At 37.1% G+C, this 19,751-nt stretch overlaps 1 protein-coding gene across 25 annotated transcripts in view; it reads left to right on the plus strand.

The window, feature by feature from the left end:
- The window catches only part of AFDN (afadin, adherens junction formation factor), a 187,330-nt gene that overhangs the window by 62,317 nt on the left and 105,262 nt on the right, over positions 1-19,751 (plus strand). For 18 of the 25 annotated variants that reach the window (XM_075203419.1, XM_075203430.1, XM_075203435.1 and 15 more), the window contains exons 9-15: positions 2,410-2,454; positions 4,091-4,185; positions 4,546-4,808; positions 6,173-6,239; positions 10,674-10,783; positions 17,811-17,872; positions 18,815-19,020. In XM_075203419.1, the coding sequence (XP_075059520.1) occupies positions 2,410-2,454; positions 4,091-4,185; positions 4,546-4,808; positions 6,173-6,239; positions 10,674-10,783; positions 17,811-17,872; positions 18,815-19,020 (848 nt within the window). The remainder of the gene's footprint in view (positions 1-2,409; positions 2,455-4,090; positions 4,186-4,545; positions 4,809-6,172; positions 6,240-10,673; positions 10,784-17,810; positions 17,873-18,814; positions 19,021-19,751) is intronic. The other 7 variants (XM_075203424.1, XM_075203425.1, XM_075203427.1 and 4 more) reach the window with 1 other exon arrangement.

Below are 19,751 nucleotides of genomic sequence, written 5' to 3' on the forward strand. Positions count from 1 at the left end.
TTATCGAAAGGGCAGTTTCACCAGTGTCTGCAGGTTAGACATTTGCTAGGACCATGGCTTGATTTGCAAAGGGATTGATGCAGCGAGTGAAGTTAAATCTTGGGACTGAAATATTATTAGATTGTTACTCTGTCTGTGACTTACATTTAATAGAAATAAGTTTACACTGTCCACTCTAATACAATGATGGGATAATTTTGGGCAAATAAACGGTCATATAATTAATCATTTTATATAAATTACAGCTTGAAAATATCTACTATGCAACAATTGCACATAGAATAATTTCCAATCGGTGTAAACATATTTGTTGGCTTTCTAATTTCTTAAACCTATTTAGAGGAGTGTATACGCATTTAGAGTTGCTCATTGTACTGAATATCACCTATCTATATCCGAAAAACAAATGCATCAGTCATCACTATCAGATATAGTATAACGTAGCAAAAATCTATAATATCCAACATGAATTGTAGAATAGTTCAAAAAGAGAACCATGAAAAAGTGCATTAACATAAATAAATCAGTCTTGAAAATGTAAATAATGAGCATATAGTACTTATTAACCATTGGGCTAGCTGAATCTGTTCAGGTATAAAGCCTCAAAATTCAGATAATCCTGCAAAATAATGGATCAAAAATTATGGTTTAACAATCCTGTAAATTTTCTATACTCTGCCAACATCTAAGGCTCTATGTTCACCATGGGTGAAGACATAATCTGGATAACATGGCTGAGTGAACACATTTTCTATATCACCTCTAATTTAAAAGAACAAAATTTGACACAACTCATCTAACTATCCTATTTTCTACTGAAGAAAGCATTGATGTTTTTCCCAGATAGGGGAAACATGGAAATCCCCACTGGCCATGAATGTCTCCACTATAGAGTTGAGCTTTTTAAACATTTGACAGCAGTGTCAATTGCTGCAGTGTTAGGATTCAAATCCTGGAAAAAAAATAGTTCTGTTTTCAAATTTGAGAGGCTACATCCTTCATTGCTATTAGGAGTTTTTACTGCTGTTGTAATATACATGCACTAACCTATCAATGGGCTGTAGTGCTCTTTGTCCTGATTAATATAATTTGTGCAGGTGTTAAATCAGGTACCAAATAATGAAGCATCTAAGGACCCAATCACATGTGCATCAAAAATGGGGATTGTGCCTAAATTTGGGTTTTATAAATACATGAGTGGATGGACATTCATGTTTAAGAGCTATATTTACTGGGTTTCTTGTGGGTTATTTTTAAACTTCAGAATGGCAAGTTAAAATCCTATTTTTAAAAGGATGTAAATCCTGCATTTAAACTACATTACATTGTCAGGTGGGCATAAAAAAAATAACATGGTGATGTTTACCTAGTATAAGTAAGCATAGAAGGCTTATTTTATTTTTTTAAATGAACCTTTTTTTTGGGAATTTGTGAGCAAATATTTGTAATTGCTATCGTAATACAGTTTTCAATCTTTTGTGGACATCTAACTAGAAAGGGTGTTTTTGTTTTGTTTTTTGACGTTTATTTTTTGATGGGGGGGGGGGGGTTGTTTTTCTGTGTTTTTAGTCTAACTTTTCAGTGCACTGTGTCCAATAGATGATTTTGCCAGTGATACAAAATTGCATTTGTTTGTATTCCAACTAATAAATAGGGTTCTTGGTTCTTCTATAAGCTTACTTAATAAACCTCACTAACCACATTGCTTGCTCACTTATTTTCTGCCTAATACTTTACTCACTTTGATCTCATAAATTATTTTCTTTGCTTCCAGCTAAGCATTATTATTACTATTAATAATAATAATAATAATATTAGGCGCCACAAGGTATCCGCAGCGCCGCACACAGTACTGCATTAAATGGGAATGATCCTCGAAATATCATCTAAACCGTTCTGTTCAAATAAATATATATATATATATATATATATATATATATATATATATATATATATATATATATATATATAAAATGTAAAAACATAGAGCAGAAATAGATTTCAATTGATCGATCTAGATAGATATATAAATTCTCGCTTTTATTTTTGCTAATGGTTAGTTACAGGCTGAAAGCTCTAAATAAACAGCAATAGTAACAGTGTCTCCTGGAAACAAAAGAATAAAACTATACACTAAAATACTTAAATTTATGCAGACCTTGGTTTTAATAAGGAAGAACAATACATTATGTAGCTAAAAAAAAAAAATTCCCATTTAATGATTAAAACATTTTGAAGCATAGTTCACTTTACCTGTTAAAATAATAAACTGTATTTGGTTGTTGGCCAGCTGCAGGTTCACCCTTTCCTGTCTTCTCTTGTTGCTTTTCTCGGCATGCTCTGCATGGTCTCTGTTCTGCTGCTGATGTCTTTTCCTGGGTCCTGTCTGTGCATGTGTTCTGTCCTCAGGCAGAAGGAACCACTTTACCTACTACAACTATCATTCCTATGAAGGTAATTCTGTGTTTTGTAATGAACTTGGAGTGACAGTTCAAGTATTCTATATCTGTGTAGAAACATTTTTGTTTTGTTACACAGCTACTTTCATTTTTGGGTATATATTTAAATATGCGGTTCAATTAATGTGTACAGCTTCTCAATGGAATGAGAACATCTGTTTTATAAGATTTTATTTTATTTTTTCTTATAGGATAATTAATAATAGAAAAGGTGACTGTTTTGCTAATTTGTCAAGCCATGAAATCATGTAGTATATAACCATTATAAAAACAAATGTAAAGACTCAAACAAGTTTAGCCATTGTACCAATACTAATCATTCTTAATTAACGCCTATGTTGCAATGCTCAGACTAACTAATTCATAGCAGAAACACAAATCAAACAATTTCCCTGTTCAATTCAAACTGTTGTCTAGATGCCAGATTTGAAATCCAAGAAGTTTCATACTATAATAGCTAATTTTTTTATCTTATCTAACAACATTAGTTAGTTTGTATATTGCTGTAATTGTTCTAACGCATAAAATGCTGTGTTTCATGGGAACAGACAGTGAGAAAATCTGTTGTGCTGCAGTGTCAGATCTGCTTGTACAGTGAACAGTTATGAAGCATATTAAAGCGAGCAACCGCGCCACTCTTGAAGTTTGGGCTATAAAATTCACCCCATACTTTCGTTCATGCACCGAAAAACAGGTATATGAACCCAAAAATAGATTAAAGGATAATAGGTGCCTACTGAAATCAATGCACATAACAAGGTTTATCAAAATTGCATAAGACAATGTCTATAAAGTGTCTTTCTTTATATCCAATCCAAGACGTTAGGAAAAATTAGGACAAATAGTCCACAATGTTAAAAATATAGCTTTTTATCACCAATCCCGGTCATTAAGACAGAAATATTATAGATGATTCTTCCAAGAATAGTGCAAACTTCTTGGCTGTCTTGTAGATATGTAGTTCACTCACGCTGATCTTTTCTGTGTGGATTCTCGCCACAGGAGTGCAAAGGGTAAATAACCCAAAACATAAAAGAGAAAAAGCAAACAAACACATAGTGTAATACTGAAGATATGATTAAAAAAATAATGGATATTTATTCCACTCACATATAGAAACTTGCACAAATGTAAAAAACATACATCCCTTCCTTAGCAACTCCATACATATATTCGTACCAGATATAAAATGGTATAAAGCATCCACAATGCAGACAGCCCCGTCCGGAATAAGTGCTGATAGATATGGAGCTTCAGGAATATTCTGTAGTATTTATAGAGAATGTAAATAGTTGGTCTTCCCCATCAATTCACCAATGCGATTCGGCTCATTAGAATCTTTCTCAAGTGCCTTGAGAAAGACTCTTTAAAGAGCCGTAATCAAAAACAAAATGCCTGCTGTCATGTTACTACAGATTGGTGTTGTCTTTATTAATTAAATGTATTACTGAGATTAAGGGTATTTTTTAACCTTTTTGAAGAGTAGAGGGTCGTCCATATGACCAGTTTTCCTGGGTTAGAGAGTCATCACAATGGCACCGATCATGTGTTTAATACCTAATTTATAGTATACTGAGTTCTGTTACATTGCAATACATTGCTTATAACCTTCCTATGTTTCTGAAAATGAGATGGGTCAGACTCCAGGGATAAGCCAAAGCTTTATCGTCTTCAAGTGAGTGTCACAGAGGTCGGAACTGAAAAACTGGATGACAATTCAATACAGGTGAGATGTTGTTGAGTCTAAATCAGATTAAATGGGTGATTTAATGCACAAAGTGCAGACAATTTAGTAATTTTAGTTAAAATACTGGGACAACTTAAATGTCAGTTTGCAGCATTTGGCTACTGCTATACAGTTTATATTTTACTATGTATATGAATATATTTTGATAATTTGAATCACTAGCTTTTAGATATAGCTAATATAGTTTCTATTGAAAGGTAAAAAATATTTAATGAAAACTTGAACTAGTACTTGGACAGTACTAGTTTTACACCTGAAAGTTTTCTGTATTGTATACCCTTTAGTTGTGCATTTTTATTTTTGAATTGCTTCTTCAATTGACATTTGTATTTGATATAGCTATTTGGACCAGGCCTACAGCCCCATCACTGTGACCTTACAAATGTGGATGGAGCAGTCACTGTTACCCCAAGAAGTGTTGATGCGGATACATACATTGATGGCCAACGCATCTCTGAAACCACAATGTTACACAGTGGTGTGAAAGTACAGTTTGGATCATCTCATGTATTTAAATTTGTGGATCCTAATCATGACCAATCCATGGGTAAAAGACCTTCAGATGCTGGCCAGATGGTTAGAGGACAGAGGAACAAGTCAGGGTAAGTTGGTAGCATTTAATGGACTGATGATTCTAAAATGTGTTTGTGAGGATACCTGGTTTTTAGAACTGAAGTTCCCCGGTCCCATCACAGTGTATATCACAGAACAGGATTTCCCAAATCAAATTCAATATGCTGTGATGTAACATTGCAGATTTCTTTTCGCCCACCATAGTGGTGCGAGGAGAAATCCGCGATATTGAGATACCATAGTAAAAGAAAATATGTGCAGCTGTGATGTTTGGTGGAACATTGTGGTGATTGAATAACCCTATGCTTCTGTTATACAAGGTACATTTATTGCACAAGGACAGCCAATTGTTACTTGTGTCTCTGCTACCTGTGCTGTGTAAGTAGATAAGATGAGGAAGACATGAAGACAGTTCTCTACTTCCTACAATATAGTATAAAGTTCTCCCTAACTTAGCTAATGCTTTTTATATTGCCCCCTTCTCCCCCCACCATGACCTATTGCCCTCACTTCTCAAGTTATTGGTACCACTTCTTATTCTAGTCTAAGCCAGAGGTACATAAAGCCTGGTGGTCTAGAATACATCTTTATGGTTGTCATGTACAGTGGGCTACCTCCTTCCATCCCTCGTAATGCATTATGTATAACGAGTAAAAGTAAGAAAGTTAAGTAAAATATAGGTGTTCGTCGTATTTTAATGCGTCTTTCAAGTGCAAGTGTGAATGAGGCTTCAGTCATCACCATATAATTTTCCTATGTAACAAAGTAATTCATTTGAAAGAGAACAGAAACAACTATACTTTTCACTTAGTTGTTGCTTACTCTTTCTAACATCTCAGATAATCATCAATCAACTTTGATGTATTATCTTCTTTAACCATAGTTTGGAATGTAATGTCCACCAGAATATTTACTTTAAACTTCATGAAATTGGGATATTATTTGATTTATTTCGACATGTATGGTGTGTTGCTTTCATTTAATCTGAATATTACATGTGTATCAAATGGAATTTCTTTTTAAGAAACATATTGCCTTCTATGTGAAACATTGTTTTTATTAAATCTGTTTGTAATTTAAGAAGTTTAGTGCTCTTTTGGTAACAAAAATCAAAATAAACTATCATTTATAAATTGCCCTATGCATTTGAGAGACTGACCACTTCAATGTTTTGATTTTTTTTTTGTGTTTAGTTCATGTATGTTTACCGTGTTTACCATGTGGTGTTTTGTGGCTTACATTGTGTATAAATTAAATAAAACATTTCAATATCTGATGGTAAGTCCTGTAAACAACTGAAATGTGTTGCATTATGGTGTTTTTTTTGTCTTTTTTTATTTTGTTTTTTATTTTTTCTTCATTAATGACTTTCAATTTTGGTGCTTAACTTCAGAGTTCAAGAAACCACGTTTGCGCTGGAGGGCGATGTGCTTAGTGGATCATCACTGCAATCAAATAAGGTATTATACTAAAGGATAATACAATAAAAAGAAAAATGATAAGTTTTGTCATACCGTATAGCTTATAGATATGTGAAACTGAGACCCTCTGCCACATTAGTTAAGTAGGTAGGTATAATATAGAACAATAAGAATCTGCGTTCCTTGGGAGAAATAATCAGTATGGCTGCCCAGAAATGGGAATAGTGAAGTGGGAGGGAGGTTCCACTCTCCTACGTAACTAAAATAAAGGAATTTCCCAAAGCTCCTGATAGTAAGAAGCTAAATAATACATTTTAATAAACAAAGGAGTAAATATCATAACACTTTCTTTAGACAGTAACATGTATAGATGCATCAAAAATATGACTGTAGGTGATCACTCATATTAAAAAGTTCATATATATGCTCCATAGGGTTATACTATAAGTAGATGAGAGAGAGGTCCAAATAGAACAATGATAATCCAGCTCCTCTTAGAAATAGATGTATGACAATCAAGAATTATACAAAACACAGTAGTTACCCAGAAAGTCCTATATCACAATGTATGTGATAAATTCACCCTACATGTAATGAGAAGTGCCTTTACACAAGTCCAAAAAACACAGGCATGGGAGGATGGTATATAGGACCTAGATATAAGTGACTCGTCCTCCTTGCAGGTATGTTGTCCGGTTCTCCCTGTCCTCAGTACGTCATTCCGATATCCGCAAGCTGTTTTCTGCTTCCCAGATGTCTCGGGCTCCCAGCAATACAGGGTCCTCTGAAGCGCATACAATAGTTTTTGGAGTTTTCAGTTTTTACATCGCCTGGGGCTCTCTCGTACATGTAGATGGATGTAGATGCAGAATAGTAACAATGAATATTAACCAACGTGTTAACGCCAGTAGAATGGCTTCCTCACGGATAGTGGAGCTTTTTTCAATCAGGATATAGACTTATTAGACGTCCAGCTGCATACACTAGTCTGCACTTAGTACACACAGCTATTCAACATTTGTACAGCCAATCACAGACTAGCAGAAATCAGACTAGTAGATATTTAGGAACTTTCTGCCATAGCTCCATTATCCCTGAGGAAGCAATTCTACTGGCAAAACGTGTTGGTTAATATTCATTGTAAATATTCTGTATCTACATCCCTTCTCCACCATCCATCTACATGTACGAGAGAGCCGCTGGCGATGTAAACAATGAAAACTCCAATACTATCGCATGTGCATCAGAGGACCCTGTATTGCTGGGAGCCTGAGACACATCTGGGAGGCAGGAAACAGCTTGCCGATATCATTGGAAGGACGCTCTGAGGACTGGGAGATCTGGGAAACATATTGGCAAGGGGAGGGTGAGTCACTTTTACGTATATCCTATATACCATCCACCCATGCCTGTGTTTTTTGGACTTGTATCAGGGCACATCTCATTACATGTAGGATGAATTTATCACATACATTGTGATACATGATTTTGTTAATGGGTAACTACTGTGTTTTGTATCATTCTTGATTGTCACACATCCATTTCTAAGTAGAGCTGGACTATCCTTGTTCTATTTGGACCCATCTCTCATCTACATATAGTATAACCCTAATGTTCACTTTATTTGAACATTTTAATATGAGTGATCACTTGGTTATATTTGATGAATCTATACATGTGTTACTGTCTAAAAAAATAATATCCTATTTACTGCTTTGTTATTAAATTTACTATTTAGCTTCTTACTATCAGGCTGTTTGGGGAATTCCTTTATTTAAGTAGGTAGGTATGTTGTGATATTTTCAATAAAAAACCAAGCAACTATTTTTAAAAACTATTGAAGTTAAACAATATTTTATAGGGTCTATAATACAAAATGCAAGACTTGCACTTCTAATAGGCAAGGTACTTCTTGTACTAAAACAGTGTAGAGGATTGCTTCAATCTTTGTAAATCCAAACCCTTAGCTGAACATAAACTGCAGTGATCTCGAGGATGCATAGTTACTGTGCAATTCTGATTGTGCTGGTTAAAGGAAGCAGAAAGATCAGCACATAGCATAGACTGAGGTGAGTGGTATGTATAAAGAAACAGAGTAACAATTGTAGCAGCAGTGATGTGTATGTGTGCTTCAGACTGCCCAATCGAACTGTTGTGACCATGGCGTTTGACTATTAACACGTTTGTAACATCCAGTCCATCAGCTTTGGTCAGCTGATGGGTGAATTATCAGTAGATATGAAGAATTATTTGAACTGTTTAAAAACAAGTCACACAAAGACAGAGCTCTGAGTTTTGGCAGGTAGGGCTTTCTCAAGAGCAGATCAGGTAAATGTTATACTGTCTGGAATATTTGTCTGTGGCATTCACAGATCACTATCCCTTTTCATCTTTGCAAAGTTTATACAGCAGGAATTGCTTTGATATTTTCTCCTGTGGATTGTATTCCAGTGAATTTCAGTAAGATTGTTTTTTTATTTTTTCTGGAAGGCCAATTTGTTCTGCAGTGTATTTGTGGTCAAAAATCAAATAGATGTGCATAGTATTTCCATGGTAATAAGCTTGGCTTGAATACAATGAGGGAGTACTGGTGAGGACAAGACATCTACAATCAGAGTATATGTAATAAAATAGGACTCTAAAAGGTAACTCCCCAAAATTGAAAAACTAGTAGTATATTTATTACAGTAAAATGTGTGTTTTTGTTCCGGTTGGTAATTGTTAATTATCTCACACAGAGCAGATATTTTAGTGTGGCAATAAACGTCTATTCTTACAGCATAACTGGTTTTAAAGTTCTGACTAGACCGTTTTCTGCTGCCTAATTTCATAATTTTCTGTCTTCCCACGATATAACTGAAGTCTTGGATTTTTGATATACTCATTCAGGGATTTCAGCAGTTTAGTCTGGCATGCCATTGATGTATTTGAGGTATGTGAGTGAAGCTTTCTTTGCTGCCAAATCCATTCAAAATGTCATTGCCTGAAGCAATAGATTTGAATGGTTTTTACTTTAGATGAGATGATCCTTTATCTTCTCTGCTACTTACAGTTGGCATTCTAAAGTCCATTTTAGTATGAGTAAACTGGTTCATATTTTCTTTCCTTTTGAAATTTATGAAACAATTTTAAAAATACATATTTTCTTCTGTAATAAAGCTATTAGTTTTTCCAATTTTGTAATAGTTGTGTTAAATCCCCTAAGCATGGGTGCACTTTATAGTTGGTTTCTGTCCTTGTTTCAAAGAGACCGTAAAATGTATAAATAACTGAAATACATGTGTTTGCTTTTTGCTATATGGATGTTGGTGTATCTACATCATATTTGCTTAGTTTTTCAAGTGCCCCTCTGGGAGTTCCAGAAGAGACATGGGTGGAGCTTAGTGGATCACATCATTTTGACCCCACCCCGTGAAAGAATGATGCGTAACCGTCATTTTACACAGGAGGCGGAGCCAAAATGGCGTGATTACCTAAGAATCGCGTCATTGAGCCTCTAATTCTGCCCACTTCTTCAGTAGGAAGTGGGCAGATGCAGCAGGTTGATCTAGTCTCCCGGGAGGTGGTAGTGGTGTCATCGGCGCTAACAATGCTGGCATAGTTTTCGGTGTTATTTTGTAGTTGTAAACTCTAACAGCAACAAGATGACAATATCGACTTACTGGGCCCACTGCCTGGATTACATTATACAGGCAGTGGGTCCGGCTATTGCCACTTTAAAAGCAGCGTTTTCACAGTGTCTATTAGAAATAACGTCATTTCTTCATGTACGTATTAATGAGTCGCATAATGGCTGCCTGCTATATGGCAAGTCGATATTGTCATCTTGTTGCTTTTATACATTTCGCTTTTGTCGGTGCCGTTAATTCATACCGCACCCCTCCTGGGAGACCCAGAGTTCAGGAGTCTCTGACATTCTAGGGCAGTTAGCAAGTATGAGCTACCTTTCTGCAGTCTTTCATGTATTTTATTACTTTACATATGGCAGGATATGGGCTGTAAACAGCTAGCTGTCATTTGGTCTGACTAAAATCAGTTTGATACACTTACTGTACTTATCTCTATGGAACATGCTGCTCTATAAGTTTTAACAACACGTCACCTCTGAGTATGTAAACACTGGGACATTTTTTTTAAGCTGACTTATGTAGGATGGGCCCTGCTTTATTTTTCTACAATGAAATATTTATAAAATATTTAGGTCTTGTTCACACTTTTTTTTTTTAACCTGTTTTTGCTTTTCACAAGTTAATAAATAGATATAAAAAGCACACTTGAGTCTCTGCAGTCAACAGCAGTCTTACAGCATTGAACATTTGTGACAAAGCACTTCTAATATGTTTCCAGAGCACTTATCTTAAAATGTGTTTATGTAACACGATACAGATTGTTTATTCCAACTGACTATGGCACTTTCAGCATAATCTGTTTTTACTTAAATCAACAAACAGTGTGGTAATTGCTTTGTTGTAGGTCACTATCAAATCGGACAGTGATAGGATGCCAAGCACTGCAGAACGTGGCATGGTAAAACCAATGATCCGAGCAGATAAGCAACAAGAATACCGTGGGCTTGATAGCAGGTAAAAAAAAATCGCAGAGCAGATGATGAGATATGTATATATAAAGTATAAAACAAATATAACCGTATGTTAAAACCTAGATCAGTATTGGGGCCACAAAGTTTGTGTGTGCTTTAACCTTCTTATGCTGTCCTGTTTAAGCAGCTGATCAGCATATATCTCAGATCAGCCATAGGGTCATCATGAACACATATTAACATTTATTTCTGTAGTGCCATTATACCCCATAGTGCTTTACAATTGGGGACAAACACATCAATTAAACAAGACTGGGTATTAGACAAATCATTAAGAGGGCTCTACTCGCAAGCTTACAGTCTATAAGGACATTACAGGGCTTCTTTATTTACAAATACCACTCATTGGTTAAGCATTGGTGTTAAATTTGCTTGTCATGTATACTTCTCCTTATGAAATTAAGCGATCAGTGGTGATGACAACAAATAGGGATAGCAGTTATTACAGCTTCATAAGATGACACTGCTCTTTGTTGAGAATTTTAAATGTGCATAATCTACAGACTGGATAGGTACTATCCTTTTGTACTAGAAATCTATTTGCCTAATTTAATCGTGGGAAAATGTTCTGGTTCTCCACATTTTTTTTTTTTCTTCTCTTAAATTAACTCAAGAATATATGGGTAATTGACTAATTCATGTTCCACTTACAAGTAGTTAATTACCTTTACTTTATCAAAGTAAAAGTAATTGATTACATTGTTTTACTCCATGGTTTTACTCCATGGTATGGGGTTTGTGCTCTTTGTCTCCATCCTATGTTATACCGTAGCTTACCGAACCCATCATCTCCTCCTGTTTTTTATTGGCACAAAGCGAATGCTTAAAATAAATATTTAATTGGGGGAAAAAAGTCAAACATATTTTAGTGCCTGTGAGCAATTTGCTGAGTGTAGCATGGAAGCAATGCAGTCAATTGGACAAGAAAGATGTGAGAGCAGAAGTACTGTTTTTTTTTATTTTTTTGTTTTGTATAGAGCATGTTAAAGTGCATCCAATGTTGGAGTAATGAAAGAGCACATTGTGTTTTTAAAGGATTTTTTTTTTGTTTTTATTTGTTCTGTCATCTAAAATGCAAGGACCTTGCTGGTGAAGCTATTTTAAAGCATATCTTCACAGTACAGTTGTTCATTGTTAGCTGTTTCTGACTATCCCTGATAAGAAGCATAATAAACAGTGGTCACACGATCATTTTACACTCAGTACTCTGTGTCCTCCATCGCAGTCAGAGGGTTAATTCAAGTAAATGCTGCATCTAGACTTCTTTCCAGGCATACGGTAATGGTAGCAAGTGGTCCGGGCAAGCAGCCATTTCGTGATTTTTCAAAGCATTGGGCTTCCTTATTAATTGAAAGTGCATCCTCGTTAAATGCAATGAGTGCACTTAACAAATACTGTTTTTTGTGACAAATGTACTAATTTGTGCAAATTATATTTTATTCTACATGGCTAATACCTGTCAAATTGTGCACAATTTATGACTTGCATAAAAAAAAATCACATTGTAAGCAGAGACCTTTTTCATTGGTTTGGGTTTTGCTTTATTTCCTTTACCAGAAACAAGTGTAGATAAAGGTTAATTTCATTTTAAAACAGTAGGTGGCACTGAAGCTTGATGCCTTGATTGAAAAACTTTTGAATATCACTGCTTTACCCCATTATTGGTATAACTTTATTCTAGAGGTGTGCACTGGCCACTTTTAGTGTTTTGGGTTCTGATTAGCTTGAGGTTTTGGGTTCTGATTTGTTTTGCCAAAACACCTGATGAAAGGTTTTGGTTCTGATTTAGGGTTTTGGGATCTGATTTATTTTTAAAAAAGCATAAAAAGTGCTAAAATCCATTTTTATTTTATTTTTTTTTTCACTCCTATGCTATTAACCTCAATAACATTAAATAACAATCATTTCCACTAATTTCCAGTCTATTCAGAACACCTCACACCTCACAATATTGTTTTTAGTCCAAAACGTTGCACCAAGGTAGCTGGATGTCTAAGCTAAGCGACACAAGTGGGAGGCACAAACACGTGACCCATCGTAGGTGGCTGTGTAGGCTTCAATGGCCTTTTTTTGCTCCTCCATCCTCTGCAGCATATAGAGGTTGTAGTTCTAGCGCCTCACTACCTCTTGTTTGACGCGATGGCAGGGCAGGTTCAGACATTTTTGATGTTGCTCGAGTCTGCGGTAGGCACTGGCAGAATGCCGAAAGTGTCCAGCAATTTTGCGGGCCACCGCAAGCATCTCCTGCACACCCCTGTCACTTTTCAGGTAATGCTGCACCACCAAATTAACGGTGTGGGCAAAACATGGGACGTGCTGGAAATTGCCCATATGTAATGCCCGCACAATGTTACTGGCGTTGTCTGACACCACAAATCCCCAGGAGAGTCTAAGTGGGGTAAGCCACTGTGAGATGATTTCCCTCAGTTTCTCTAAGAGGTTGTCAGCGTTGTGCCTCTTATTAAAACCTGTGATACACAATGTTGCCTGCCTTGGCACGAGCAGCCGTTGTGGAGATGCTGCTACTGATGCAGCTGCTGTTGCTGCGGAAGGCGATGCATCTACCCAGTGGGCTGTCACAGTTATATAGTCCTTCGCTTGCCCTGAACCACTTGTCCACATGTCCGTGGTTAAGTGGACAGTGGGTACAACCGCATTTTTCAGAGCACTGAGGACACTTGTTCGTACTTCTCTGTACACCTTTGGTATCGCCTGCCTAGTGAAGTGGAATCTCGACGGGATTTGGTACCGGGGACACAATACCTCCATCAACCGTCTAAATCCCACTTCACTGATGGCGGACACCGGGCGCACGTCTAACACCAACATAGCAGTTACAGCCGCAGTTATCCGCTTTGCAATAGGGTGACTACTGTCGTACTTTGTGCTCATGGCAAACGACTGTTGGACGGTCAACTGTTTGGTGAAAGACGTAACATTTTTACGACTTCCCCTCTGGGAAGATGACCGACTACCAGCGGCAGTAGTAGGCGTACCGCTGCAGGATTCCTCGGATGAATCCCGGATTGAAGAGAACTCAGTCTGGCTCGTGACATGGCCTGCAGGACTAAATCTGATGGAGATCGTGGAGGAAGTTGACGAGTAGGGTGTTGGTGGTGTGTATCCAACAGGACCAAAGGATTTAGGTGTCCCTGGACTGATGACGGTCTTGGCCCCAGTTCCTGAACTAACCACTGAACTATGAAGGTTATTCAGGTGACGTATAAGGGAGGATGTCCCTAGGTGGCCAAGATCCTTTACCCTGCTTATTTGAGCTTTACATAAGCTACATATGGCTATACATTTGTTGTCCGGATTGGGATAAAAATAACTCCAGACCGAAGAGGTGCATTTCTTGGTCTTCTGACCAGGCATGACGATGGGCTTTTTCATCCCATGGACATCAACTCCCCCCCCCCCCCCCCCCCCTGGTGCCTCATTTAAAATAACCACATCAGCATCCTCCTCGTCAAGTTCCTCCTCAGCGCCAGCTACATCAATAGCCTCCTCCCGGTGTACAACATTGACACCTTGATTATCCAAATCTGGATCTACACTGTGGCTGATCCTTCCAGCATATGCAGAGGGTGTGCTGCAAATGGTGGATGGAGTCACCTCTTCCCGTACAGTGATGGGAAGGTCAGGCTTCGCAACCACCAACACCCTTGCACTCGCCTTGGGGATTTGTGATAATTTCTCTTTAGAAGGCAGAGTTGTTTGCTGTGTTGTTGCTGACAGCATAACTCTTTTTTAAATTTTTTTGAGGGGGGGGGTGGGAGGAGGAGGGCTTAGATCCTTGGGTGAAGCTGAACCACTAGTCCTGAACACGGGCCAGGGCCTAAGCCGTTCCTTGCCACTCCGTGTCGTAAATGGCATATTGGCAAGTTTACGTTTCTCCTCAGATGATTTCAATTTTCTTTTTTTTACTAATTTTAGTGAACTTTGGCTTTTTGGATTTTACATGCCCTCTACTAGGAGATTGGGCATCGCCCTTGCCAGACGACGTTGATGGCATTTCATCGTCTATGTCATGACTAGTGGCAGCAGCCTCAGCATTAGGAGGAAGTGGTTCTTGATCTTTCCCTACTTTATCCTACAAATTTTTGTACTCCATTATATGCAGCGCAAGAGAGCGTACCCCTAAACCACACACACTTTGGGACTGCAGAACAGTGAACGTAGTAATATTGATTGCAGTTCCTATTTTTTGGGACTGCAATAATATATTGCTCTATAATATTTTTTATAATTTTTTTAAAAAAATTTTTTGATTGTTTTGGTATTTATTTATTTTTATTTTTTAGATTTTTAGATAATTATCATATTACTATGGACTTGGCAGAAAAAAATACAGGACAAAAGCACCACTGGACTCAGCAGGACAGACACCGGCCAAAGCACCACTGGAATCAGCAGAACAGAGCACTGGACAAAGTACTACTGGACTCAGCAGGACAAAGCACCACTTGACTAATAAACTAATCAGCAGGACAGAGCACAGGATCAGAAACAATCTCCCTCTTCCACTAACCACAGGGAGAATGAAGATGGCGGCCGCGAGCGGGGCATTTATGACATCAGAGTCTCGCGAGATCCGACGCGAGACTTGGATGTCATAGACTCGTTTTCGAGTCCTTGGGCGGCCGGAAGTACCCGAACAGTGATCGGATCCCGTTGGATCCGCACTGTGTGGGTGGACTCAGATTAGCAAAATCCGAGCCCACTCATCTCTACTTTATTCCTTGTTTTTTCCAAATTAAATTTCAGTTTGTTTTGAGGTATGTATAGTTTGTCAGGGTGAGTAGAATGAAAGTTTCTAATGAGGCTGTTTTGAAGTTTTTACTATATAAAATACATGGTAAAAATATTAGTTAGTTAGAAGCTTGGATCCATAGGATATCGCCCTAATGTTGTCTCATGTCACCAACTTGACAAATTGACTTGAGTCTCAAGTTGTGCATGTTGAGGAACGGAATAGATTTTTGTTTGGAAAGATAGAAGTGCTTTAACTATTTATTTCATCATTGTTGTTGATATTCAATACATGCTTCTTGCTGTGCACGTGGGTGGCAGGCCATGCAGTACTCCTGAGTTCTTGTGGATATACACTGAGTGGACACATTATTAAGCTCTTCAACCTAATAGCACCAGTTAGCTGCTCCCGCATTTACCCTCCAACAGCCAGAATTGTTTGGGCATGGACTAACCACATTGTCAGAAGTATGAGAAAGGAATGCTGGTCCATACAGTGGACCAGCCTAGCAGCTGGTCCAGCTGCTAGCCTTCTAAGAAAAAATAAATGTACTCTAAGGCATCCCTAGTCACTGACACTGCTGCGTTGAAAGCATTCACATTACACCAGCAGTGTTCTGATGCAGAAGCTTGCACTCTCATGGTGATATGGTCTGCTGCAGTACACTGTTGGGAGCTGCTGGGACAAACCCAGATACCCCCCTCCCCCCTGTTGGTTCAAAAACAATTTTGCTGAGTTGCATTTGCTGGAACACGCCTCAGTCTGGATCATTCTAGGGATCCCTTCATTAGGAAAGCTGCATTGCGACAAATCTTAAGTCCCTTGAGCAATTGGTATCAGAATTTAGGATTCCAAACACTTGTTTCTTTAGGTATCTACAACTGCAACATTTCATGAATGCGCAATTTAATGAGATGACTCTTCTCCTGTTGAACTCTCCTCTTAAGGTCATCCTGAATAAGCTAGGTCTGTGCATCAGAATCTCAACCTTTTACTTATAACTCGTTTCACTGATGGCCTTGAAACCTGTAAAACTAAATGGGCTAATGATATAGGCCATATATTGGATGAGGGCTGGACACTAATGGTAAAGGGTACATTCCTACGACTTAATATTCAACAAATGGTTTCATTTATTTTAACCATTCCTTTAGAACTTGTCATTCCCAATTGTAATTTACAGTTTTGCTGAATCTAGGTCTGTTTATTTATGTTTTGTTGACTTTTAATTCCCCTTATTTTGGGTTATGTGTAAGGGTGTGTTTTTTGTGTTCTCTTTCTCTGGAAGAATGTTCAATAAAAATATACAACAGCACTTTGGAAAACTTGGTTCTCTTAGCTTATTATCTTTCTATGTGATGTTAAATACTTTTGTGTCAAAAAAGACAAAAGTATTATAGGAGTGATACCTTTTATTGGCTAACCAAAAAATGATTATATTTGCTAGCTTTCAGAGCACAGAGGCCCCTTCATCAGGCAAGTTTACAAATGAATGACTGAGGAAAGGCACAACATTTAAGAGCTGTTACATCAAGAAATTTGTACAGGGGGTGGGGGATACATCATTAAAATAATCTAAACTAATAAAACAAAGGTTTTCATAATGGATGTAAAAGTCCTAGAAGTTCAGAGATCTGGAGTTACTCTGCTGTTGCGTGTGAAGTGTCCATGTAGTGGGTCATAAATCCAGGTGTTGGGTTGAGTCCTTGAGTTAATGACTAGAATGTTCTTATCAGTTTAAGTTCCCATATTTTTCTCTCCGTCATTTTTTAAAAAGACCTTTTAGTATTAAGACTTTTAAATCTGTCATAATGTGTCCTGGTCCAGAGAAGTGTTTACCCATGGGGTTGTCCAGAGACTCCCTTATTGTGTGTCTGTGTAGATTCATCTACACAGTCACACACTTATTATCTTTCAAATGCTATTCTAGGCTTTACCATATAGTAACACAAGTAGTGTTACTTGATCTGTAGTGATAACAGCTGCTGGAGTGGCATTATATTGCAGTGTACAATGGGATCATCAATAATATATGCAGGTAACTCTCTGATGCTATCCTAGCAGGCAGTTCAAGCTATGAAGTTGTAACTCATCAGAAGTAGGCCTGTAGTCTAAAAAATCTTAGAATGTAGTTTTTTTTAAAAAAAAACATTATTCATCTACAATCAAAAATGATTCCCCCTGAGCGATCCTTATCATTGAGCAGTGGTGTTGACTTTTTATGTTCAAAACGATTTTCTCACCTCATGTCCTGCAGACCCCCGGATTCCAATGTACCAGAACACACACTACCTGCAAGCATTGAGTTTAGAGAAAATTGTAAGTATATCATTCAGGTAAATTCTTGTAACTTGATTTATTTCAGGACAATATTAAATTGAAAGCTATTGATAATGGAAATTTAAAGTGAAATTCTGTTTGTTTCTGCAAGATATAATAAAAATGAAACTATTTTTGATTTGCTAGCTGTTTCGTGTTGTATATTTGTTTTTGTTTGTATTTGTGCCAAACATTTTTGCAAATATCGGATTACTCGCAATACTTTTTTTTTTTTTTTTTAAATAAATGACCGAAAATTGAGGTATCTAGCAAAGTGTCAAGGCTTAAATGTCTGCTAGTCCTGTCATATTTAATAGCCGAAACACAATGTGTGAATCTGTGGGGCCTCTTGCTATTAAGTATATTTGGTTTTTTTACATATGCTGTAGAAGTTTCTGCATGTCGTTCATGGATAGAGTTCTACCATTTTGAAAACATTTGCAATGGAACAACTAGTATTGCTGCAAAAGATCACGTGCAGTTCCTGCTACATTTTTATGTAATTTTACTGACCATACTTAAGTGATGTATATTATTCTTGCTTTGATTGTCCTTGCTGTTAATGTGCTGTAGACATTTCATGGCCCAGAATGTAATCATTTACAGTGAAATAATTTAAATGAACTTGCGGTCTTTATATGAGGTCTTTTATATGAGGACCTCTACTCTCTCCTCATTCTTTAACTGAGGAGAGAGTAGAGGTCCTAAGCCAACATGCTTTCATTGGTGATCTAAAAATCAATGCTATCTGACATTTTTATAACAAGAGATGCTCTTGGTGAAAAACATTAACATATTGTTTTGCTGTTAAATTAATGTTTAACTGTTGAACAGAGTTGCATTTAAAGTGATGCAGACTGGTGCAATATGTTAATGTGTTTCTCATTTCATTCCAAATAAAGTTTACATTTTCTGGACTTTTTTTCTCTTCTGTCAATACAGTGGAAGATTCCTTCCTCTCTGCTATCATTAACTATACGAATAGTTCGACGGTGCACTTCAAATTATCCCCAACATATGTTTTGTACATGACCTGCCGGTATGTATTGTCTAATCAGTACAGACCGAACATCAGTCCTGCGGAGCGTTCTCACAAAGTTATTGCCATTGTGAACAAGATGGTGACCATGATGGAAGGTGTAATACAGGTGAGTTATTGTAGCAATGTGCTGTCACAAAATCTTTAAAAATGCAACATTTAGTTTATCTGAAATTTACTTTATACACCCAAACAGGCATTTAAGTATTTTAGCAGAATATCATATGCCTATTTTATTTTGTTTCCTGGATGCTTTCTAGCAGAGTTCTTTCACTACCTGCAGTAGAAAAATGTTCTTTTGTTGACAAAGCCCAACCCACTGCCATGTCATCTGCTGATATCCGTTACTGGCCATTTACCCCACTGTGAAAAGCTAGTCGTGCTGAACTTTTTTTTGGGATCTTTTTACAACAATAAACTGATACTTAAAACAGGTTAGAATAGAAGAGAAAGAGAAGTACTACTTATATGGAAGGCACACTCATGGAGAAAATCCTGTGTTGTTGAAGGGACACTTCATTGTGCATAACAAACGTGGATAGAAATGAGCAAATGAATTGACACTACACTATAAAAACTACTATTTATTAGTCATACAAATAAAACTGGTTAAAAAGCAAAATATTAAAATTTTGTAGTCTTGACGCTACAATATTTAGCTTTTTAACGATTCAGTTTTATTTGTATGACTAATAAATAGTAGTTTTTATAGTGTAGTGTCAATTCATTTGCTCATTTCTATCCATGTTTGTTATCCACAATGAAGTGTCCCTTCAACAACACAGGATTTTCTCCATGAGTGTGCCTTCCATATAAGTAGTACTTCTCCTTCTCTTCTAT

Source organism: Mixophyes fleayi, chromosome 3, assembly GCF_038048845.1.
Source record: "Mixophyes fleayi isolate aMixFle1 chromosome 3, aMixFle1.hap1, whole genome shotgun sequence".
NCBI lineage: Eukaryota > Metazoa > Chordata > Amphibia > Anura > Limnodynastidae > Mixophyes > Mixophyes fleayi.